Genomic DNA, 26,481 nt, shown 5'->3' with positions numbered 1-26,481 from the left:
TAGAAAGAAGATAATAAATACAGCATTTGTTTATATATTAAGAAGGAAAACCACACGACAGCAGATATACTCGCAACCTCAAGAGTGTGATGATTGATTGTGATGTTAATGAGCAACTGCTAAATAACCTTAGGACCTCAGGGTAACAGCTATGCCTGAATCTAGTGCTATAAGTGCTATTAGTTGTATACTATTTGCCAGAATAGAGGAGAGAAATTTGATTGTGCAGGATTGGTGAGATCGTTAATAATTCTGTTAGCCTTTCTAAGGCAGCATGTTTTTTACATGTCCAGAGAAAGAAAAGCTGTGCTCCAAACTACTTTAATGCATTCAATGCTAAAAAGGGAGGGATAACCACTGGTATTATAAACAATGCTAGAATGCAATGTCATTGCAGTATAAGTTATTATTCTGAATATTAGATTTTTCTAATTTCAATACTTGGTGAGTTGCTGAATGATTGTTAGTTATGTAAAAGAGGTGATGTACATTCTTTCTTTTTCACATCACTGTATCTTCCCATAACAGTAAGGTGCATGAAGTGGAGTGGTGTGCACTTCTTCCAAAATCATAGAGTGACTTCTCCTCACTGAGTATTTACTGAACTAATTTTGAGCAAAATGTTAAGCTTTAAAAATCTTCTCTTATCTGTCACTCCATATCCATCCTGTGTTCCTTCTCCATTCATTCTGATAAATCGATTAGCTCTGTCAAGACTTGTACTACCAGATTTCATAATAGGTCTTATCCTCAAATTGCACAAATGGTACTTCAGAGCTTTTTTGTGTAATTTGTTGAGTGTTTTTGTCAGATGAGTTTGTGATTTTTTTTAGGGTTATTGGGGAATTATCAGTTTCGAGATGCAAATTAACCTAATGTTCAAATACTTGGGATAGGGAAGAAAACCAGTGGAGCACCTGGGGAAAGTTTTCATAGGGTATATATATACTCTGTATTGAGAGCAACCAGTTTGGGATTCAAGCCATGGTATCTGAGGCTTTGGGGCAGCAGCTACAACAACTTTATGTCTTTGCAGCTTGAATAAAATATCATTAATAACCTCAGTATCTAGTTTGCAGATCAAAGCCAACTGAGTGTAACTGGAGTCCATAAACCCTACAGAGTCAACTTTTGTCACATCTACAAACATTACTTACAATACACAGGGTGTGTTGAAAAATACATCCTTGTGCAATTTATACCTTTCTAATAAAATGTGTATAATATACGGTATAGTGTCAGTGAAACTTATAACAATCTCCCCAACATCTTAATCTCTATGTCTTGCTCTGTTTCAGAGTGCATGTTGATCTTTCTTTTTTTACTCAATACATTTCTATTAATTCAGCTTCTATATGTCACAAGTGACATCACTGGCCATGTTGTGAGTGACATCACTGAGGGTTTTGGGAATAACGTTAGAGGTCTGCAGTAAATTCATTCTCAATTAGAGCAATCTTGTTGTCAGGCATGTCCAACTTTCCAATGGTAATACTAACATTGACATTCATTCACAATAGTTATTATTATCCACATTAGATATTTTTTGACATTTCTGAATAGAGTGTTGTCAGTTCTCCAGAGCCTTGCAGTGTACATTTTCCTTTATATCTGTCTCCATTTAGGAGTCTGTCTTTATTCTTTGCCTTATTTGGTTAAGGCCATGGAGTGAGATGAACATTTTGTCACTGTCACTTTTGCAGATGAACATTTTTGTGATGTATGGGACAGCTGTTTTATCTAATTACATAGGAAAATCAAAATAAAAAAAGGTTCTGTTAAGCACAAGAATTGCTATTAGAATGAAATGGAATGAAATGGAATCATGCAAGCGAAAAAGACATTAGTGATTAGCAAAACTAAAATTCATTCATTAATGAAAGGATGTCAGAAAAGTGGTGTATATTGTAAAAAACGTAAGATATATATTAATTAAAGATCCAATGAATATGCTGGACCTTTCCTATGTTTGAAGTGCACATTTTCTGTTGGTTTTAAAGCTTTTACTTCACACTAGACTGCTGCCCCGTTTACCAGAATCTGCTTGGGAAATAGAGAACACCTGTGGTGAAAGCAGGGTAGATAAAGTAAAAATACAGACATTGTTTTTTTTTTTTTGTTATTTAGTTCAAAGCAGGGCAGGCAGGTTTTATTTTTTGTGTATTTTTTTCTATGTATTTTTTCTTCTCCTAGTATAAATGCTTCCCTTGTTTTAAAGTGAAAACTCACAATGTTGCTTAATTAGAGATTTTTTATAAACTGTGTATTTTTTCTCACTGTAAATTTATTTTATTATTTTTAGTTATTAAATGTTTGAAGAGGGAATAGAAATAATATTTCAGAACCATACACCATTAATGTTCAAAGATCACCAGAGTGTGGAAGAAAGTTGTAGTGCTTGAAGGATATACTGTGGGCTAGTTGCTTCCTGTACTTTGCCCAAGGCATTTCTGCCATGCCCAATTCATGAGATGTTCACAGAGATCCCCAACAAAGTAGTGCTGGTGGCATACACTGTACACTGAGAAACAGTTATTTCTAGGGCAGATCTGGTTGCCTGACCTTTTACATTTTATGGCATGAAACACTGGGTGTATCACACCAAGGAGGAACATTTCCCTGGGGGCACCACTTGTTTAGGCATCACCTTGGAAGTGACTCCTCAATGGAACTTGTAAGTCTGCTGTTAATTTGTGTAGCAGGCCCCAACAATTTTGTAACCAGTTTGGGGTATGGCTAAGTATCAGAAATATTTACTTTAGACAAGAAAGGGAAATTAGGTAATTTATTAAATACTTTCTGAGTTATGCAATTTTAATGCACCCTTGTGGCAGATTGTAACATACATACATACATACTGCACATATGTTCAGCTCTGCTTATTCCAATTAAGGGTCAAAATGACCCATCACAGGGCACACCCACCTAGCTCCTTTACACTTGGCCCAATTTAGAGTCCCTAATTAACCTAATTTGAATGTGTTTTTGTTTAAGGGAGGAAAACTAGGGAACTGGGATTATTGAACCTTGTCCCCAGAGGGGACTGGGCGGTCTCGTGGCCTCGAACCCCTGCAGATTTTATTTTTTTCTCCAGCCGTCCGGAGTTTTTTTTTGTTTTTTCTGTCCACCCTGGCCATCGGACCTTACTCTTTTTTTTATGTTAACTAATATTGTCTTATTTTAATTTCTTATGTTATTATATATGTTTTTATATATATTTGCTACTTTTTTGTATGAAAATGTGCTATACAAATAAATGTTATCATTATTATTATTATTATTAATTAGGTAAACTCAGGAAGCCTTTCTAATTACTATAGTAAATATTGTCTTTTTGAAGTGTTTGTTTTGGTTGACTTTCTCTGTAGTTTTATTATTCATATATATTTTCTCCTAGATACTCTTGTGGGGCGGCACGGTGGCGCAGTGGTAGCGCTGCTGCCTCGCAGTAAGGAGACCCGGGTTCGCTTCCCGGGTCCTCCCTGCGTGGAGTTTGCATGTTCTCCCCGTGTCTGCGTGGGTTTCCTCCGGGTGCTCCGGTTTCCTCCCACAGTCCAAAGACATGCAGGTTAGGTCGATTGGCGATTCTAGATTGGCCCTAGTGTGTGCTTGGTGTGTGGGTGGGTGTGTCCTGCAGTGGGTTGGCTCCCTGCCCGGGATTGGTTCCCTGCCTTGCGCCCTGTGTTGGCTGGGATTGGCTCCAGCAGACCCCCGTGACCCTGTGTTCGGATTCAGCGGGTTGGACAATGGATGGATGGATGGATACTCTTGTTTCCTATGACAGCCCAAAAACTTGATTGTTAAGCTGATTGCTGTTTCTAAAATGTTCCAGTAGGAGTAAGTGTGAAGGGATTTGTTTTTGTGATGGAATGGTGCCATATCCAAGACTAGTTCTTGCTTTAAACCTGATGCTTCACTAGTATGCTCTGATTCCTTATGCCTTGGTAGTGGATTAAGCAGGTTCAAAAAACAGAAATTGTGAGTTCTGGTCATGAAGTTGTCTATGAAATGCATATTATGTATGTGGGACTGAGTTTCTATGCACCGTGTGATGACTTGGCATCCCATTCAGGAACTACTGTCAGGTTTAGCTGAGTTATGTCACTGAGAGTTTGTTTAAGTGGTTTTAATAACTAATGGGTAAATGGATGAAAGAAAGACATTGGCGATGATTTTTAAAATAGTAAGACTGTCAAATGCAACCAAGCTTTCCCCATCTCTCATTTGTGTCATCTCTTGAGTTGATAGTGATGCAGACAGCCCCACCAGAGTGTTTCAACAACTAAGGAGGACTTTGATGATCTGAGGGAACGCTGGGAGAAGGATCTTTCAATTAAAAGTTCGGAAGAAGAATTTTATGTAGCAATTCACTAAAACATTCCAGTTCAATATGGCATAATTCAAATGCATTTGTTCATCATTCACATACAGTGCATCCGGAAAGTATTCACATCACATCACTTTTTCTACATTTTGTTATGTTACAGCCTTATTCCAAAATGGATTCAATTCATTTTTTTCCTCAGAATTCTACACACAACATCCCATAATGACAATGTGAAAAAAGTTTACTTGAGATTTTTGCAAATTTATTAAAAATAAAAAAATTAAGAAAGCAAATGTACATAAGTATTCACAGCCTTTGCCATGAAGCTCGAAATTGAGCTCAGGTGCATCCTGTTTCCCCTGATCATCCTTGAGATGTTTCTGCAGCTTAATTGGAGTCCACCTGTGCTAAATTCAGTTGACTGGACATGATTTGGAAAGGCACACACCTGTCTATATAAGGTCCCACAGTTAACAGTTCATGTCAGAGCACAAACCAAGCATGAAGTCAAAGGAATTGTCTGTAGACCTCCGAGACATTATTGTCTTGAGGCACAAATCTGGGGAAGGTTACAGAAAAATTTATGCTGCTTTCCCCAAGGTCCCCATGAGCACAGTGGCCTCCATCATCTATAAGTGGAAGAAGTTCGAAACCACCGGGACTCTTCCTAGTGCTGGCCAGCCATCTAAACTGAGCAATCGGGGGAGAAGGGCCTTAGTCAGTGAGGTGACCAAGAACCCGATGGTCACTCTGTCAGTGCTCCAGAGGTCTTCTGTGGAGAGAGGAGAACCTTCCAGAAGGACAACCATCTCTGCAGCTCGGCCTGTATGGTAGAGTGGCCAGACGGAAGCCACTCCTTAGTAAAAGGCACATGGCAGCCCGCCTGGAGTTTGCCAAAAGGCACCTGAAGGACTCTCAGACCATGAGAAAGAAAATTCTCTGGTCTGATGAGACAAAGATTGAACTCTTTGGCGTGAATGCCAGGCGTCATGTTTGGAGGAAACCTGGCACCATCCCTACAGTGAAGCATGGTGGTGGCAGCATCATGCTGTGGGGATGTTTTTCAGCGGCAGGAACTGGGAGACTAGTCAGGATAAAGGGAAAGATGACTGCAGCAATGTACAGAGACATCCTGGATGAAAACCTGCTCCAGAGCGCTCTTGACCTCAGACTGGGGCGACGGTTCATCTTTCAGCAGGACAACGACCCTAAGCACACAGCCAAGATATCAAAGGAATAGCTTCAGGACAACTCTGTGAATGTCCTTGAGTGGCCCAGTCAGAGCCCAGACTTGAATCCGATTGAACATCTCTGGAGAGATTTTAAAGTGGCTGTGCACCGACTCTTCCCATCCAACCTGATGGAGCTTGAGAGGTGCTGCAAAGAGGAATGGGTGAAACTGGCCAAGGACAGGTGTGCCAAGCTTGTGGCATCATATTCAAAAAGACTTGAGGCTGTAATTGCTGCCAAAGGTGCATCGGCAAAGTATTGAGCATTATGTACATGTGATTTCTCAGTTTTTTTATTTTTAATAAATTTGCAAAAACCTCAAGTAAACTTTTTTCACATTGTCATTATGGGGTGTTATGTGCAGAATTCCGAGGAAAAAAATGAATTTAATCCATTTTGGAATAAGGCTGTAACATAACAAAATGTGGAAAAAGTGATGTGATGTGAATACTTTCCGGATGCGCTGTATATCTAATATGAAATTGTCTGAAATATTTTCAGGGCAGGATTCAACCAGTTAGAGATATCATCAAGTGCCAGCAAAGCTATGTCATATGTTTTAAGAATGTTCTAGACTTAAATAATTTTGGGCAACAATTATCATAAATGTCTTGGGTAGCCACACATCTAAACGTATTCCTAGTGCTTCAACAACAATATTTGGAGTAATACCAGATGGTAGAAGATCAAGCTATGTAAAATCTATGTGATATCATATATCACACTTATTGCACAAAGACCAATTTACCTTCTGTAAGTCAGTAGGAAGGAGATGTTATATATTATCTCAAAATGAAAAACATTCTTTTTATAAGGATCAGTGAATTCAAAAATAATTCATTAATGTAATCATAAACTAAGTACTCCGGGCTAGTATTGAACATTTTTGATGTTATTTTCTGTTTCATTCTGTATGCAGAGCTATTTTGGAAGGGGCACTATTGTCGATAAAGCCTCTCTTCATACAAAGAATAATTGGAATCTACAACAAATTATAGTGTCATACAGTTGTAGCAAATGCTGTGGTGACATAAAAAAATATCTGAACCACATATTGAAACAATTTAGCTGCTAGCTAGCCAACTAGTTGATCTTGATCATCTGAATAATTTTCTCATGTTATGTAAACTTGATTTCCTTTCAGGTGCTTTACAGCCAGATATGCACAATGGAAAAACAGCCAACAACAGCCACTGGTTGTCCACTTTTGATTCGCTGCAAGAACTTCCAGGTCATTCTGTTCATCATTCCACAGGAGAAGGATTGTCATGATGTATACATTTCTTTGATCCGTTTATCTCGGCCAGGTAAGTCACAGATTTAGTTTGTTTCTTGCTGTGTTTTTTGAAAGTTTGCCTTTTGACATTGATTCTCAAATCGCAGCCTGAAATATTTCTTTATTTGTATATTCCTTATAACCTTACCTGCATGTCATGGCTGTTCAGTCTTTTCCAACTCACCTAAGTCTGAACCCACATCTTGGCTTATGTTGCTTGCCAAGCATGTCAGGGCTTCACTTTACCTTTTTAGGAACCTTCATACACCTCCGGTTCCTAAAGAGGTTTGGCTTAGTAGGCAATTATTTCTGAAGTTACTCAGCAATCTAAATGTTTTGCATTTTTTACATCTTATTCCAACACATATGCTGATATGTTTAGGGAAACAATCACCTGAGCTGAACCTCATAAAATGCCCACTAAGTGAAAAATTAATAATACCATGCTGCTGATAATGACACTGTAATAATATTGGAATATCTTGCTAATATTATATTCTGTAGCTTTCTAAATAAAATTAACATTTTTTTATCATTTCAGAGAAATATGAAGAGCTATATTGCTTTTCCTTTAATCCAAAAATAGACAAAGAGCAACGTGAACAAGCTTGGAATTTTTTAGACCTTAAAGCTGAATATAACCGAATGGGAGTGCCAAATTCTCTCTGGCAACTTACTACTGTGAACCGAGACTATGGGGTATGAATTTTGTGCTACTGCTCTTTCTGAAATCTAAAATATGAGTCATATAATCTTATGCAAGAATAGGAAAGAGTCTTTGTTGCAACTCTCCTCAACCAGAATAAATACTATGTTGGTCTGAAAGTACAAAAAAAAAAATCTGTGTTTATTGACAAAATACAAAAAGTTGGGATAAACACAAAGAAAACATTTGAATTAAACAAATTAAAAACAATCTGCTTTAACAGATAATAATCACTATATGGCAACAATCACTACCTTCCTTTATCTACCATCTTTCTACCTTTCACTATTTTTCTCTTACCCAATCTCTTTAGATTTGCTTTTTTACCCTGTCTCCAAAAAGCCAATACCATTAGTCACTTGCAGACTTAATCTTCTCCTGAGGTTACTTCTAAATAAACCTGGGTATAAAATGTTTTGGGCCACAAAGCCATAGTGCCCTATGTTCTGTTACACTTAAAGGGCCAGATCTCTCAGTATGCTTCTGAATTTTTTATCTTACTAGCCAACCCGTGGCGTAGCATATGCCGCATAATTATGTATTGATGGGTGAACACTTCCTGAAAGACACAGTTGTCCAAAATGGGGTGGGTTTGAGGATACGACTGTAGGTGAATGAAAAGATGGATCTCTGGAGAGGGCAACATACAATTGTCCGTGACTGAAAACTGGAGGACCGCCATCGCGCCTCCACCTCCCAGAGCGAGGGACGGGGCTGGACGGCGCTCGGGCGCGGAGGGCAGAACAGGGGGAGAGGGGAAGGATGCCCATTCTGCCCCCTCCGCCCCGGCACCCCCGCCATTCTAGTCTGCTGATTTCTTAGTCATCTCTTAGTCATCGTTCAGTACGCACTGCCTGCTCATGTGCCCACCCACAACTCCTCACCTGAGTCTCTTTCGTCTGTGTACAGTCCACATGCACCTGTGAGTCACGTTGACTTTTCATTTTCAAAACACCGCCTCAGTCTCTTTCGTCTCTGGTACAGTCCACATGCACCTCTGAGCCACGTTGACTTTTCATTGTTCTTTTGCGGTTCCGGCTGCTGTTCTATATATAATCCACCAAGTCACCCGACCATGGTAGTAGCGACGGGGGGGTGTGTACAAAGGGCAGGGACTTAATCAGTGCGAGTGTATGACCCACACTTACTGGGAATTCCTCGTTCGTGGGGAACAATAGCAAGCCCCAGTCTCCATCACGAATGGGGTTCAACGGCTTACCCACGCCTCTCGGCACCGGGTAGACACAAGTTGATCCATTCAGTCTAGCGCGCATTCTGCACCGGACATCTAAGGGCATCACAGACCTGTTATTGCTCAATCTCACGTGGCTGAAGGCTACTTGTCCCTCTAAGAAGTTGGACGGCGACCGCTCGGGGGTCGCATAACTAGCAGGAGGGAGTCTCTTTCGTTATCGGAATTAACCAGACGAATCGCTCCACCAACTAAGAACGGCCATGCACCACCACCCACAGAATCGAGAAAGAGCTATCAATCTGTCAATCCTCTCCGTGTCTGGGCCGGGTGAGGTTTCCCGTGTTGAGTCAAATTATGCGAAAGGCTCCACAACTGGTGGTGCCCTTCCGTCAATTCCTTTTTGTTTCAGCTTTGCACCCTTACTCCCCCCGGAACACAAAGACTTTGGTTACCCGGTTGGCTGCCTAGCGGGTCATGGGAATAATGCCGCCGGATCGCCAGTCGTCATCGTTTATGGTCGGAACTATGACGGTATGTGATCGTCTTCAAACCTCTGACTTTCGTTCTTGATTAATGAAAACATTCTTGGCAAATGCTTTCACTCTCGCTCGAATTGTTGGTGGGCGGGGCTCTGTCTTGCGTGCGTCTTGCTTGCCATGGACTTAGTGAATTCTTAGAGTTGGTGGGCGTGGCTCTGTGAGTTGTCGGCGGGCGTGGCTCTGTGAGTTGTCGTCGTATCCCATGGTCTTAGAGTTGGTGGGCATGGCTATGTCGTGCGTATCCCACGGTTGTCTTGCGTGCCCTGTCAGCTTAGTGAATTATATATATAGATAAACACGGGAAAATTAAACTCTTTTCCATGGTAACTACATTGTGCTATTATAGGTCCTAAAGAATAAAGACCAGCTTTTTGCCAGTATCCCCAGACCCCACTGTTTAAAAATTATGGCAGCTCATTGTGGTGTCCCTCTCTAACTACTTTAATACCTACTGAGCTACATGTCCTCTAGCTTCCTTGGGTTTTTTATATATTTCCTCCCAGTTCATAACTATCTAATTTAAACACTCCCCACCTGCCCATCTGGGGCACCCAATAAATAAATGGGAATTGCCATTCTTTAGCAATGCCATGCCCACAAAAGATTGAATTATTAGTAAGTCACTGCTGATGCATGCTTTTGTCACTATCTTAAGAACCTGATAGGCAGTGTACCTCTTTTGTATTGCTTTTTCTTGACTTGCAGTGACTTCCAACTGGACTATCCAATTTCAACCTTGACAGAACTCTGAATTCGATATTTTTTTATTGTGTAACTGTTGCTCTTAGCAATAGTGACACATTTTACAGCACTGTAAAATATTTACAAGAATGAAGAAATTATTTAGTATAGGACTGTAAAGTTATGTCATAATTAGAGTTTGAATATATTACAATTAAGTCATTTGAATATATTACAATTAAGTCACTATTTAAATATTTACAATAAATATATTCAAAGTAGGTTAAAAATTTAAGTGCTGCTATACTGTATGTACATTTGAATTTAATGTACCTTGGTAGGTGTCATTATTATTACTTTTGCTTTTTTGTCCAACACTAGCAATATGTATTGATGCACATCCACAAAAACAGGAATTTCTGTGAATTGAAAGTGACACGATCAAAGATTAAAGGGAAACCAGGACACTTCACATGGCTGTAATGCAAATATGAAATCTATACAAAATCGCTTAAGATTACATGTTAAACACACTCATTATCATAGTCCCTGCACTCTGCCTCATTGTCCAGCCCACTGCTCCACTATATATGCCTTTTTTGGTTTTTGGGAAAAGAAAAGAAGTCAGTGTCCATCTATCATATATAAACTCTACGCATGGAAGTGTGTGTGTCTGTCCGGCCCGGAAGTGAGAGGTGGAGTCAGGGTAAGGGCTCCACCTCAGAGGAAACGGAAAACTTGCTTAGCCGCTTATAACACAAGTGGGGCCAGAAAGTCAGTAAAACGAAACCTCTGAAGAAAGACAAAGTCACTTAGCCACTATCATTGGCAAAACGGTATCCCTTTTACTTTTCCTCCCACTTCTAATGCACAAGTGATGCAAGCACGTCAGCAAAACGAATCCTCCTAGGAGAGAGATGCCCAGAGTAGTTGTTGTGATATGAGATTTTGCATATAACTTGATAAATATTTTGTATGTCTTTATTTGTAATTTAGGCAAAACAATGTAATATTAGTGTTACGTTATTTATGATAACAGCAATGGTTTGATGGTTTAAGAACCCCTTTCCCCCACCAGGACTGAGTCTCTTTGAATTTTACGACAGGATTCGGGGGATGTGCCTCAAACCAGTTTGGCAAGTATTTCTCTGTTAAAGTCTCTCAGTCAACCCTCCACAGGAAAGTCAGGTTGCCTAACTGCCAAGCTTTACCTTAACATATGATTATGGGGGCAGGTGTGAGGGTGTTCTATTCCCCCATTGGTCTGAAGTATGGCTGTTTGGGACTGGCTTGTATCAGAAGCCTTTAAGTACCATGACGTCCTATTGGCTCTAGGGGTTGGACAGAAAATCTATAAATTTGCTTGCTTACCTCACACACTCTCACCAAACTGATGAAGACCATCACACCATGAACTGAAAAAGACAACACAATGAAGAGCACAGCTTGGCAGCCATATTGAGACAGGCATGCGGCCTGTTCTGAAGAAAGCTGACCACAAAATGATGCCTTAACTAGAGACATTTTAAGTAACTAACAAGTCTGTGTGCCGCCTGAAATACACATCACCATTTATCAGGTTGTATGGTTGCCAATATTCAAATGTACTTTGCATATTGTTATTATTTATGAATATTACCAATAATACATTGCTTAAATTGTAATTTAACTCTTGCTTGTCTTTTGCTACACCTAATTGCCTGAGGTTATAGATGTAGAAGGGAAGGTGGGGAGAACTTATGTACTATAATACCTTATAAACAGTGGTAAGTCTGTGAGATTTGAGGCATTCTGACAAAGGCTACATATTAATAACATAAAAGGGGAAAGTAGAGCAATATATTACTCTACCAAAAACAAAACAGTAGTTCCTTTCCATTACCTGACATATCTACATTTCAGTTTTTTTCTGACGATTTCAATAGTTTCTAGGACCTCAGACTTTTTACAACACGGACTTACACAGCTAGTATTTTATATAAGTTGAGACACAGTGAGTCTATGTTTCACAAAGTACAAATGTTGCATTGTAATGACCTTTAAGTATTCTCTCCTCATTATACTTTTTATATGGCACAAATTTTTAATAGCAGAAGCTTACAAATCCATGTACTAAGTAAAAAAATACTATACAACAAAATTTTAAAACAAAGCAAAAGAAGCATAGGTAATAGTCTTAAAAAAACAGGTTATAGAAGGTGGATTAAGCGTGTGGAGCAACACCATTTTTATAAAATTTTCAGAGCAGGGTGGTGGTAGTCAAAGTGAATAATTTGAACAATATTCTAAATTATTGTTTGCCATTATAATAATCCATATTACTAAACGAGAATGGTAAACCGGATGTGGACGCAGGGACCTGCCCATGGACGCAAAAGACATACTGCGCAAGTGCCACACAAAGCCTCCCCCCCAGAGTGAAACGGGAGAGACTACGCACGTGCGCAGGCACAACACAAAGCCCTCCCCAGAGCAAAATGGGAGAGACTACGAACCGTCAGAGTAGGAAACAAAGTACAACGTCATAAAGAGGTTAAAGAACAGGGACAAACACATGCAGAGCAGGTTATAGAACAAAGCCCCCCTGCCCAGAATAAAACGAGAAAGACTACGAACCGTCTGACATGCCGCAAGCAGGATAAAGCGAGGTCAGAAATAAAACACAGACTAGGAAACAAAGTCAAACTTTATAAAGGGATTAAAGAACGGAGACGAACACATGGAGAGCGGGTTACAGATGATGAAAACCGGAATGCAATAGCTTCAAAAAAACCTAGGCACGAAACACATGCACACCGAGATACAGAATATAAAGGCAGAAACAACGACAGTTAAACGTCCACACCACACAGCGGGGGCGGACCCGGAAGGTGCAGGCGCCTACATCGTGCGTCAGAAGGCGCTGTAAAGTACAAAAGGCAAACCGACATAATACGGCAGGCGCAGGCGTCGCCGCCATATTTTGAGTGGCACTAATGCGTGGTGAAAGCACAGGAGGAGACATAGTAAAACAAGAGGAGTCAACGCCCCGCCCCAGAGTGAAACGTGACACACTACAGAGTGCACAAAGGTTCATACATCAAACCCGAGACGGTACGGACATGCGTCTGAAACTGTCTCGGCTCCAAAACCAAACACCTCAACAACTAACACAGCTTCGACACCGAGCCCGCGTGGACAGATCTAATGAACGTGGACGCCTACAACGCACGTCTCAAACTGCGTAGGTAAAGCAGGCACGGATTCAACACGACACAGCTCCAGTAACCGAGATACAAAGACGCGCCTGCCTGGATATGATTAATGAACGCAGGCGCCTACAACGTGCGTGATGCATTATTAACAGTACGATCAACATCACAGTATCGCAAACACATGAAAATTATTAGTCGAAAAAGGGAAAATAGATTCACCACGGACCAATTGTCATTGAAACAATAGCAGAATAAAGCAAGATTAGAAATGAAAGACAAGAGTAGAAAGCAAAGTAAAACGTCATAAACAGGTTAAACTACGGGGCCAAACACATGGACAGCAGGTTACAGATAATGAAGACCGGAATTCAAAAGCTTCAAAAAAAAAAACTCGATTCCTCGATCCTCACACGTGGCTGCCCAGCGGGCGCGGGTTCAAAACGCCGGGGGTAGGTGAGCGAAGCGAGCAGGGGGCGGAGCCCCCTTGTCTAAGGAGAATCATAAATATGACCGTTATTTTCCATTATGTTTAATGAGAAACTAAACCAGCTTTTGCTTCCAATGATGAATGCTTAACAGTTTAAATATAAGTAAAACAACAGCAAATCAGGGATCTCAGGTTCAAATGTAAAACAAAACAGGATTAGGAGCAAAATAGTACTTTAAGGCACTGAATAAGTGTTTACAGTCTGTTGTTAGTTCACTCATTAAGCAAAAAGCAGAGTAGTGCAGTGGAAAAATGTGTCCATACTAACAATTAAAAAGTGTAAAAATGCTGATCATGGAAATGATGTGCAAAACACATGCAAAATATAAAAGTAGGGATCATTACTTCTTTTTATTTTCAATTCTTATACCCTTTCCAAATTATAAATATTTCCAATAAAATTTTACAAATTAGATCACATAATTTAATCTTTTTGGCATTCTATTTATCCATCCATCCATCCATCCATTTTCCAACCCGCTGAATCCGAACACAGGGTCACGGGGGTCTGCTGGAGCCAATCCCAGCCAACACAGGGCACAAGGCAGGAACCAATCCCGGGCAGGGTGCCAACCCACCGCAGGCATTCTATTTATGAATAACAAAAACCCAACAATGGGTGGAATGACTTTTTAAATCAAATTCTTTTAGATACAGTGTATGCAGTTAAGTCCATCCTCTACTCAGTTCTGACGTTCCCAACCAGTTTTTTCCATATTCTAAAAAAATTAGCATCAAGGTGACTGCAAAATGATGAAAATACTAAAATAATTATGGAGAAAAGGGATACTAAAGTGTATTAGATGTAAACATATAGTACTGGGCAGGACTTCGTGCTTCCTTTAGAACAACTTTAATTTTTCCAGGCATGGATTCAGCAAAGAGTTGGAAATGTTTTTTGGGGGGATTTTAGTCCACATTGACTTGATAATATTGCATAGTTCTGAAACTTTGTCAGACATACATTCATGCTTCAGTCTTTCTTTTCCACTCAATCACAAAGCGGCTCTGTTGGATTGACCTGGGGACCGTGCAGGCCATTGGAGTAAAATGAAGTCCTATTTTCTCGAACCAGTGTGACATAATGCATGCTTTGTCCCAGGGTGCATTATCCTTTTAATTATCCAGTTGAAAAAGTGTCGAGTTTGGTTTTAAAGGGATGCGCATGGTCAGAAATTCTAGGAATGATTTAGCATTCAAATGATACTCATTTGGTATTAAATGGCCTAATATGTAACAAGAAAGCATTCCCCACATTACTATAGTACAGTCACCAACCTATATTGATTACACAATTTAGCAGAAATTATGATTGGTCAGACTAGATGTCATTTTTCCAATCATCAATCATTTCGTTTTTGTGATCAAGATAGCATCATTATCTTACTGTCCTTGGAGTGGAGAGGAACCTGATATGGTTCTCTGCTACTTTAGCCGTTTTGTTTCCAGGTCCAACACACAGTGTATTTAAAGATGTCCTTCTGTACATCATTATTGTAAAAAACTGCTATATGAGTATTTGTGTCCTTGAGCAATCCTTGCTGTTCTCTTCTAACCTCTCAGGTTAAGAGGATGTTTTTTCCCATATAATTGATTCTCACTGGATGTTTTTTTTTTTGTTAATCATGTCATTCTTTGAAAACTCTGCGCACTGTAGTTTATAAAAATCCCAGGAAGACAGCTCTCTTTTTTAGCATTTTATTGAATTTATTGAAAGCAAATAATATTCCATACAAGTCAAATTTTACAGAACTAAGTTCAAGTCAAATCAACCCCCCACCCATGAGAAACAGAGCTAGGCCAACAGAGTAAAACTTTAATAATAGGAAAAATAAATAAATACAATAAAATAAGATAAAAAAATGGAAGAGAATCTGCTTCCTCAATTTAAATCCTTATTCTAAAATGTTATTAATTAGACCCTGCCAAGTTTTTAAAAAGTTTTGCACAGATATTCCAAGTGAGAATTAGATTTTTTCCAATTTCACATAATATAACCATCCATGCATCCAGTTTCCAACCCGCTGAATCCGAACACAGGGTCACGGGGGTCTGCTGGAGCCAATCCCAGCCAACACAGGGCACAAGGCAGGAACCAATCCCGGGCAGGGTGCCAACCCACCGCAGGACACACACAAACACACCCGGGCCAATTTAGAATTGCCAATCCACCTAACCAGCATGTCTTTGAACTGTGGGAGGAAACTGGAGCGCCTGGAGGAAACCCACGCAGACACGGGGAGAACATGCAAACTCCACGCAGGGAGGACCCAGGAAGCAAACCCAGGTCCCCAGGTCTCCCAACTGCGAGGCAGCAGCGCTACCCACTGCGCCACTGTGCCGCCCCAAATAATATATAACATCAGTTACTCACTGAATTAAAAGAGATGAGTTAGGGTTCCTCCAGTTGAGCAAGATAAGTCTACATGCCAATAGTGAAGTAAAGACAATTACAGTTTGTTTGTCCATCTAGAAGTACACCAAACACAGCTGTTAGTGGATTAGGAGAGATTATGACAACAAGGCCGTCTGAAAGGCATTTAAAGATTTTGGTCCAAAATTATGTTAATTTGGTACAGGCCCAGAACATATGACCCAGTGAGGTTGGAACTTGATTGCAATGCTCGCAGGCCATATCTTGCCCTTGAAACATTTTGGACAATTTTAAACAAGACAGAAGTTCTTGATAGATGATTTTAAGTTGAATAATTGTATGCTTTGCGCATATGGAGCTAGAGTGAATTCTGTGCATTGCTACATTCCACTCCTTTTCTGAGATGTTGAGTGAGAGATCCTTTCCCCACTGTACTCTGGGATCTTTGAAAGGGAGGAACTCTAAAATGTTTTTATATATTACAGAAATTCTGTCTGAGTCCTCAAGAATGATCAATATTTTTTCTGGAATAGAGGTAGGTGGGAGGTGAGGAAAATTGGGCAGGTTTTGTTTAGCAAAGTTTCTAATTTGGATGTAGTAAAAGAAGTGCGTTGCTACAAAGTTAAATTTGGAGTGTAATTGTTTGTAGGATGTAAAGACGTTTGTCTTTGTATAACTCTCTAACTGATTTAATCCAGAATGTTTTCTAAACTTTAAAAGCTGCATATGTTTGAGAGGGTGTTAAAAGGTGGTTATCATGGAGAGGTGCCACAGATAAAAGCTTCTCTATCTTGGAGTACTTCCTACATTGGTTCCTTATTCTGAGTGAATGAAGCACAATTGGGTTGTTAGTATATTGGTGATAAACTTGTATTTATTGGCGTACAAAACCAGGAATATAAAGACGTCCTGCAGGATTTTATTTCTATTGCAGACCAAGCCTGTGTATGTTCATTTATTTGTGTCAATGTTCAGGTTTTTATAGCTTGTATATTTGCCACCCAGTAATAAAATTGAAAATTAGGTTAAGCCATGCCACCTTCTGCCTTAGGTCTTTGTAGGGTCGCCCTTTGGATATGTGAATGTTTTGAATTCCAAATAAATGAGGTTAAGATTCAATATAACTTCTTTAAAAATGATTTATTTATGTATTTTGGAATGCTTTGAAATAGAAAAAGGAGGCTAGGAAGAATATTCATCTTGACAGTGTTAATTCTTCCATAGGATAAACCATCTGTGCAAATCTTGCTTAAGTTTTTCCATACAGACAGAAAAAGTTTGTTGATAAAGAGCTTTATGTTTATTTGCGAATTTTACCCCTGGCTATTTAAACTGATCTGCGATGATAAAAGGGAAGGTGTCCAATCTAATGTTTTGTGTAAGAGAGTTCACTGGAAAGAGCACACTTTTATTCAAATTAATTCTGAGACCAGAAATCTTTTGAAATTCTGTTAAAGCTGTTAGGACTGCAGGCACAGCATTTTCTCAGTCCTTCTAGCTAGGAATTTGGAGAGTATCGTAACATCATTATTCAAAAGTGATATGATGCACATTGTAGTAAGTCCTGATTTTGCTTAGGAAAAATAATGCTTGCCGAAAAGTTTGAGGTAGAATTTTATTGTCTCCAGCTTCTGTAAATGTTGCTAATAAAAGAATTGAGAATTATATTAATTGTAAAATTCGGCAGGGTAGCCATCAGGGCAGCCATTAGGGCCTGCTGCATTCCCACTCTGAAGTGAGTTTACAGCATCTAGAAATTCTGAGAGTGCCAGAGGTTTATCCAATTCCTCTTCAGTGAGAGTATCTAGTTGTGGTATCTGTAATGCATCCCAAAACATATTAGGTTGTGTCTTGTCTTCTTTAGAAAATAAGGATTTATAGTAGCCTCTAAATGTGTGCATTACATTTTTATGGTCAATGATTTTGTCTCTGTCTGTGTTGGTTATTACTGGTATTGCATTGCATGCTTCCTGCTTGTGGATTTGTTGAACTAAGATCTTATTAGCCTTCTCTCCATGTTCATAGTAATGATGATTGATTTAAAAATGAGTTGTTCTGTTTCTTTAGTTGTCAAAAGGTTGAGTTCTGTATGCAAAGCCTGTCTTTCCCTATGAAGTGCCTCATTTGGAGACCTGTCATGTTCTTGATCTATTCTGGTAATTTCACTGATTAGCTCTGATAACTTCTTACTTTCCGATTTATTTTTCTGGGAAAGATGTGAAATAATCTGTCCTCTTAAGAAAGCCTTCAGAATTTTTCAGACTTTTCCTGCAGAGACCTCTGAGAATGTATTCTGTAAAAAAAATTGATTTGCTTACATATAAATTCTGCACAGTTCTCATCTGCTAACATAAATAGGTTAAGACAGCAGCTGCGAGATGAGTATGTGGGGCTTAGTGATTTGAGCTCTATGATCAAAGGGGCATGGTCGGAGATAACAATAGCGTTGTACTTACAAGATTTAATTGTAGGCAAGAAATTGTTATCTATAAAGAAATAATCAATTCTTGAGTAACAGTGATGCACTGGTGAGTAGAAAGAATATGCTCTTGAGTTTGGGTTTAGAAATCTCCTGGTTGTGATCGATTACAAACTGTGTAATTGTTTTTGCAGTGTTAGATTTCATAGCCCCTGTGTCAGAAGACTTGTCTAGAGCTGGATTTAAAACACAATTTTAGTCACCAGCCATTATCATTTTTTGAGTGTTTACATTGGGAATGGATGCAAATACATTTTTGGCTGAAGTCCCTATCATCCATGATGGGTGCGTAGATATTTATCAAAATCACTTTACAGTTAAACAAATTACCTATGACGATCACATATCACCTTTCAGAATCAGATACTACATCTGATACTGGAAATGAGATTGTTCTATGTATAAGAATTCCCACACCTCTAGTTTTTTTTGTAAACCTGGAATGGAATATTTTTGAGCTACTGGAAACCACCCTGTCTTGTGCAAACAAATATATTGTTGACTAAGTCACTTACGTCCTGCATGTTGCCCATTCTAATGTTTGATTAAACAACATCTAAACTGCTTGCTCGTGTCTACACCCTCTGTATATTGAGTGGTAGTTACATGGTTGACTGTTTTGAGGAGCAGAGTGTTTAATGAGGGGAAATAACTAATAAAGTGCCAAAATGTGTATATGTATGATAGAATAAGAAATCATTAATGTGAAGTCACTTTATATTAAACAAGTTCAAAAATGGTATTGTGGAAAATATGTAAGACAAATTCACAAAAGTAAAAAAAATAGTAGAAAATGTACACATGATGTAACAGATATATTGGGAACTTGATTAACTGTGTTGAAAGTTGGAGCATTTCTAATTTTAATAGCATTTAAAATTAATAGCATTTAGATTGCATTTGTGTTTGTTAAATTATTTTATAACAATGAATCATATCCAAAAATAGCAGTGATGATAAAATTTAATTACACAAGTTAGTCAAGTACATAAAATACATGTTTTTTAATAGCATTTTACAGTATCATGTAATAATTGAACCAAAATAAAATTGTGGTGGCTAAAATAGCTTTTAGTGATAGTGACACAAGGTGCCAGCTCAAATGATGTAATATCAAGTTAGAAAGTCTGTGTATGGTGTAACATTTATATGCGTTCAGGGGCTTTGTTAACAATCACATTTTTATTACTGTGAGTCATATTCATAAATAACAGTGATGATAGAATGTAATTACATGTGCTAATAGAGTACATTAAATGCATGCCTTTTAACAGCACAAAGTCATGTAGTCCAATATATTGGCTGATGGTAGCTCTGCACCATTCATAGACAGCAGATTCCAATTCAAGGTAGGTAAAAATGGCATCAATGTATGTCCTAGTGTAAGCTGTTAGCTGTGGAACTGAATCATAGCGTGCAGTGAGTGTAACATACTGTAAATACAGAGTACATGCTGTATTAGTCCTGTGCACTATGCTTACAGATCAACACTTATATAATTACTTTCTTTTTACATTCATTTCTAAATAAGCGACTTGTTTTTACTTTTATGGTTCAAGCAGCAGGAGAAGTGAGTTTGTGTATCAGGGGTGCAGCTTGCGTGCACTGCTCTAAGTACTTGACTAATTCGTTTAAGACATTCAAAATTTGTTTTTTTATTTTTTTTATCTGTTAGAGATAATCTGTTAGAGATAATCTTAATAAAAACATTCCCAATAAATTTCTGTCAAGAAAAAATGTACCAGATTGTCTCATATATTCAGAGAGTCAGATAAACAGAAAGTCACAATGACCGTTGGTGCTTTTTTTCATCATATGTGAACATACTTAAAAATAACAAACAGGCTATGTAGAATGATATGCCATGCTTTTTGCTGTGTCTGACTTTAGGTAACCTTACTATATTCATTCTAGTTAACAAGCAGTGTAAATTACTTATAATTGTAGCTTTATACTGATTCATATTGTCATTTTATATTTTTCCAGGTATGTGATACATACCCAACTGAAATTTATGTACCAAAATCAGCTACGCCTCCCATTATTGTAGGAAGTTCAAAGTTCAGAAGCAGGGGGCGTTTTCCAGCACTTTCATACTATAACCAAGGCAATCATGTAAGTATGTGATGTTTTTAATATCTCTTCTATTTTAAGTGTTATTTTTCTATTGTTTTTATTGTTTTACTGCAATAAAAAGTCCTATAACTCCTTATGTAACTTGCTGTTATGGGTATCATATATTATACAGTATGTATATATAGTATAATATTTATTTATTTATTTATTTATTTAATGATTTTATTTCATGATTTGTTTAATTTTAATATTATTATTTTGTACATGCTTGTTATTTTCATTTTTTATGTGTGTTTTTTTTGTGGTATTCTCCCTGCTGTATTAAACATCCCTTGTAATAAAGCCCTTCTGGCTTTGTTATTTTTTGCAGCCTTGGTCATTATCTAGGATTGAGGATGGCTCAGTACTACCCTCTGTGTTCCAGAACTGTATGTTGTTAACAGTTCAACACAATATGAAATAAACGGAATAGTATTAACAGTTATATTAAGGACAATGTAAGAAAGATTTTACGAAGAAAAAAATGCTAGAAAAGAAATGTTTAACAAACCAATGCACCCTTAACATAAACTCTTGACTAATGGTAAATATGACTCTAAAAATGTAATGACATGGTTAAATTATAGTTTTTTTACACACTGCATAAAAGTCCTAAGCTACAATATTTATGCAGTTTTGGACTGGTAAAAACATTTGTTCTGCATTGACCCACACATATTCTAAAGAAGAACAGTAACGGGGGACTGCCCAATGCAAAAGCAGGTGGTTCATTTGCGGAAGCTGAACCAAAATTGTTTATTGGATTAGATATTTGACAGTCTTTAGGATGTGGAATGAAATAATTCACCATAAGATTAATTGTGGTAAGATACATCTCAGAGACTCTGCGCAGATCATTTGTTTTGTTTAGATCAAAAAAAAAGAATTGAAATGCAAGCTTTTAAGCTCTAGAATTCAAATGTCAAAAAAAACACTTGTAAGTACTTCAAAGTAGTGTTGAATCGATATTTTAACTTTGACTTCAGAACCAATAATCGCTTCCACACCTTAATACCGATACCAAAATGATACCGAAGCAAATATTGGATACCACAGCTGCACCACACTCCATTCACCCAGGATGACAGGCAACCTGACTGCCACACTATCCCCTGATTCTGTGAGCTGACCCAAGGCCAGGATTTATCTGAGGCTTTCTGGCGGTCATGTTTACAGGCCAGTAGGCCTCAGTAAAAGGGAGACATGTAATAAAGTGCTACTCCTAGTACTGGATCTGTAGAGTCTACTGCAGTTTCCAGCTTCCTGGAGAATGTGTCCTTACCAGGTCTCGGACCCAGGATTGCTACAATATTTTTAATACTGTTTAATTAAAACAGTGTGAGAAATGCATAAACTACACTGCAGATTAACGCTATTCAGTATGACATTTTGCATTACAGTGTATAGAATCACATCGATTAGGCTTGAAGTAGTTTGTGTTTGTATCTGTGCATCAAACAAAATCAGGAAAGTGTTGTTTGTGAAAATGCTGCATTTGTTTAACCATCAAAACACATTAATCTTGACTCTTCTTATTTTTACTGTATATACCATTTCACACCTATCGAGTTCTGAACCCCTGGAAGACATTTGGTTGAGGAAGGGATAAATGCTTGAAAAGATTTCATGTGTTACCTCCTTTGGTGACATCAGTCTTGTAACACCATTTGAAAACAGGCAATGTAATATCTTCAGAATCAACTTTTCATTTGTCTTATAAGCAAAGTATTGTTATATCTCACTTTCACTGCCCTGTTTATGCTCTCCACGCCTTTTTTTAAAGACTTAAAGACGTCAACAAATGCAACAAAAAACAATTTCAGTAACATTTTTAAGTAATAAAATTACTGAACTTTGTATAATGCTGGTATAGTGCTGTTTAGAATTTTTTTGTAGTCCAATCCTTTTTATCACTCTTATATTGCGCAGCACTACTTCAAAGTGAATTCACTTCTAAGTTATGCACATTGGACACAGTAATAATGACATCATCCCATTATTAACATTTATAAAATGTCAATAAAAAAAAAATATAATCATTTATTATAAATTAACTGCCAGTGTGACAAATGTCATTAATGCGCTAGTTCTCATATTTACATTTGTCACTGGTGAAGTCATATACTTGCTGTTAAGAGACTTACAGTATACTCCACATGTGGTAAAATGCACTGTAGACAATAATGAAATAACTATAAAAAGCGATATCAAAGAATTCAATCTATTTTAAACTAGCAAACCCGCGGCGTACCATACGCCGCATAATCAGGCCGCTTTTTTAATGATTTTTAAGCACAGGGAGAAAATTAACATTTGAAAAATCGGTAGGTGCTCGGGCGCGGAGGGCGGAACGGGAGGAGAGGGGAAGGACGCCCATTCCGCCACCTCCGTCATGCTAGTCTGCTGATTAGTTTAGTATGCACTGCCTGCTCATGTGCCCACCCCCAACTTGTCACCTGAGTCGTTTTTCTGTTTGCACAGTCCACATGCACCTGTGAGTCACGTAGACTTGTCATTGTTCTTTGCGGTTTTGGCTGGTTTTCTACATATAATCCACCAGGTCACCCGACAACGGTAGTAGCGAGGGAGGGGGAGGGGGTGTGTACAAAGGGCAGGGACGTAATCAGTGTGAGCGTATGACCCACTAGCCAACCCGCGGTGTAGCATACGCCACATAATTACGTATCGATGGGTGAACACTTCCTGAATGACACAGTTGTCCAAATAGAAGTGAAAACAAAATCAAGCCCGGTGCATTCTTTAACTGCCTTGTAGCGCAGTGGTGGTGTTGCTGCTTTGCAGTAAGGAGACTGTGCAAGATTTTGGGTTCGCTTCCCGGTTCCTCCCTGTGTGGATAGCGCTTTGAATACTGAAAACACCGGTATATCAATGTAATGAAGTATTATTAATCTTATGTGTCCAGCACTCTCTCTGTCGTGCGCGCGCCTGTATGTATATGTGTGTGTTTGTGTGTGTGTGTGTGTGTGTGTGTGTGTGTGTGTGTGTGTGTGTCGCTTGTTCGCTGCACTTGTTCCTGCAGGCATACCAGTAAGTGAATGAAAAGATGGAACTCTGGAGATAGCAACATACAACTGTCTGTGACTGAACAGTGGTTTTGGCAGATACATGCATATCTTTTTGAAAGTTTGGCCCTGTGCCTTATTAATTGTCATCGCAAAGGCAAATCTAATAGGAAATTGTCTTCGTTTTAAAGTAAAACGCAAATTATCCACGACAAACAAACTGTTTTACACGCTGCATAGCAACCAGCGGCGTAGTATATGCCGTATAATCACGCCGCTTTTTTAATGTTTTTAAGGGAGAAAATGAACATTTGCAAAATCCATAACGCTGCTTTCAGTAAGTACAATGCACACGTGTTTAATTTGTCGGCCACTTTTTGCCAGCCGTCTTTTCTGGTTTGGACTGCTTTTACAGTGTTACCGCTTGTGCATATTAAATCTTGAAATCCTTTGAGTAACTAATTAACTAACTAATACCCACCCACCCAGCTTGTGTGAAAAAAATGCGCCCGTTCTTTCATCATTTTGTTGCAGCCTATCAAAGACTTGCTGATCATGTTTTTTAGACTCAGTATACATTGGCTTTTAACTCAGCGCAAGGGCGCGCATTCATTTCGGATTATTACATCCAGCTAGTCTGCTAGACAAATCTGCTACATGGCTGCATTTGAAAAACCGACTTATCCCGGATGAGTTTCACCGGCATTAATGATTAGGAATCTGGTTGGAACAAAACCCTGCATCCACAGGAGTTCACCAGGACCGAGTTTGGGAAACACTGCTGAACACAGACGAAACTGACTCAGGTGAGGAGTTGGGGCGGGCAAAGTGGTTGCAGCTATTGATTATTCAGTGTTGTTTGCCTGGGTGTCTGATCTGCTCGATGGGATCATAAATAAAAGGAAAATAATGTGAAGGCAATGTCACAGGTGATCCTGTGGTATAGCGGGTCCACAGCTCCCCTTCAAAAGGCCATTTTTAAATAAATAATCATCGCACTCACAGCGTAGCGAGGGGCGTGGAAGTGTGGCTGAAACGGTTTCCGGGTGGAGTCGTGCTGCGGGCATTTCTCCCATGTGCAGTGTGCGAGCCAGTGGGGAGAGAGAGAGAAAGCCGGTACGTTAGAGTGAGCGAGAGCAGGCTCGAAGGCAATGTGTTCCTGTGGTATAGCGGGTCCATAGCTCCCCTTCAAAAGGCCATATTTAATCAGGCGACTGACAGTAGTGGAGTCAGGCACAGAGAAGGTCAGCTGGTGAGAGAGCGTCTCGACTGTTGCAGGGCCTGCATTGGTGAAGCAGGTGAGACGCTAATGAAAAAGAGGCACAGGGCTTATTGGTTTTTAAAGACTGCTTCCTTCATTGTGTTTTAACCTCAGTTTTAAAGGATTGCGCGGCTCTCTCTCTCACGCTGCCTGTGTGTGTGTGCCTCTGTCTCTCTCTGGCGCTTCCTCTGTGTGAACCAAGGTTCCACTGAGGTTGACTAATGAAAAGTCAACGTGGCTCAGAGCTGCAAGTGGACTGTGGCACAGACAAACAGAAATGACGGCATGTTTTCCGAGGCGTTGCGTCCGAGTTGGTGGGCGTGGCTCTGCAAGTTTTCATCGTATCCAATGGTCTAAGAGTTGGTGGGCGTGGCTCCTTCCTGCATGCGCCATTGGTGTCTTACTTGTTGGCGGTTTAGTGAATCCACGCCCCTTCCGGCGTGCTTTCCATGGGTGGCTACTTGTCTTCCGGCTTAGTGAATTATATATATAGATTGTGTAAAACTGGCAGTTAACAGAAATCTGATTTTTTTAAACCTGCTTAATCCAATTTAGGATGCATATAATGATTAATTAATAAGTTTCATGTTTTTTCTATGAAGACAATATCCTAATTTTTAATATGATTATAATTATGTTTTACCTATGATTTAGCCAGTTATTAATCACAGAAAAATGTCCTGCTCCCTTTAGCTATCAGAAATGATGTAGTGTATTATCAATGTATACTATTCTAAAAAAGTATATTTGCCACAATAAACACAACCAATTCCATTCCAGCTGATACATTTAGGCTGCAGAGTGGAACAGAATGAGACCATCTGTACATTGGAAAGGAGCCATTAGTAATAGCAGGACTAATTCTATACACGTTGACAGACAATGTTTAAGTCTACTTGCAGTTATCTTTGACATTTTGAGTTAAATACTTCACAATCCATCAACTAGAACACATCCTATTTTCCTATTTTCCTATTTACCTATTTTCTTATTGGCCTAGTTGTGGTTTCTTAAATTTAGACCTTGGATCACATGTACCTACTACAATGTTCTATTTAGACCATGGCACAATGGCAATTAGTCTATTTTTATGTAATTGGCTTAGGCATGTTCAGTAATAGAAGACACAGTAAGAGACCAGGCATAAGATACCATTAAATGAAATATACGTTCTGGGCTTGCCTTTAGACATGATAATTTCATTGTTTTGTCATACTCTCTAATGTGTCTTTTGTAGTCCAATATGAACATTGCTCTGAATGCAAACTTACGTTTTTGTTAGGTTTCAGCCAGGGTTCCTCCCCTGGCTGAGGTTCAAATTCTTGTTTAATGCCTTTTTGTTCATTTTTGAGTCTTTTGTTTATGCTAATATTGTTGACTGATTATTGTCTTCATGTTTGTGTATTTTGGTTTTTGTACCATGTGTTTTGTGGGCAGTTGTCCAAGAGGTGAGGCCACCTGTCTATTACCAAAAGGGACTGCCCTTAGCCCTATAAAAGCATGAGCAACTCACAGTCCATTGTGCGTTCATTTGAATGTGCTTGGGAGTGGTGATTTTCTTGTGCTTTGTGATTTATTGGATTTTTAAAAATTT

At 38.9% G+C, this 26,481-nt stretch overlaps 1 protein-coding gene across 1 annotated transcript in view; it reads left to right on the top strand.

Moving 5' to 3' along the window:
- The window catches only part of mtmr7b (myotubularin related protein 7b), an 84,469-nt gene that overhangs the window by 5,069 nt on the left and 52,919 nt on the right, over positions 1-26,481 (top strand). The window contains exons 3-5 of the mRNA XM_028802053.2: positions 6,702-6,864; positions 7,375-7,532; positions 20,475-20,603. Coding sequence (XP_028657886.1) covers positions 6,702-6,864; positions 7,375-7,532; positions 20,475-20,603 — 450 coding nt within the window. The remainder of the gene's footprint in view (positions 1-6,701; positions 6,865-7,374; positions 7,533-20,474; positions 20,604-26,481) is intronic.

Source organism: Erpetoichthys calabaricus, chromosome 5 (genome assembly GCF_900747795.2).
Source record: "Erpetoichthys calabaricus chromosome 5, fErpCal1.3, whole genome shotgun sequence".
In the NCBI taxonomy this organism is placed as follows: domain Eukaryota; kingdom Metazoa; phylum Chordata; class Cladistia; order Polypteriformes; family Polypteridae; genus Erpetoichthys; species Erpetoichthys calabaricus.
The sequence above is the reverse complement of the archived record's forward strand: the minus strand, read 5'-3'. Positions and strand labels throughout refer to the sequence as shown.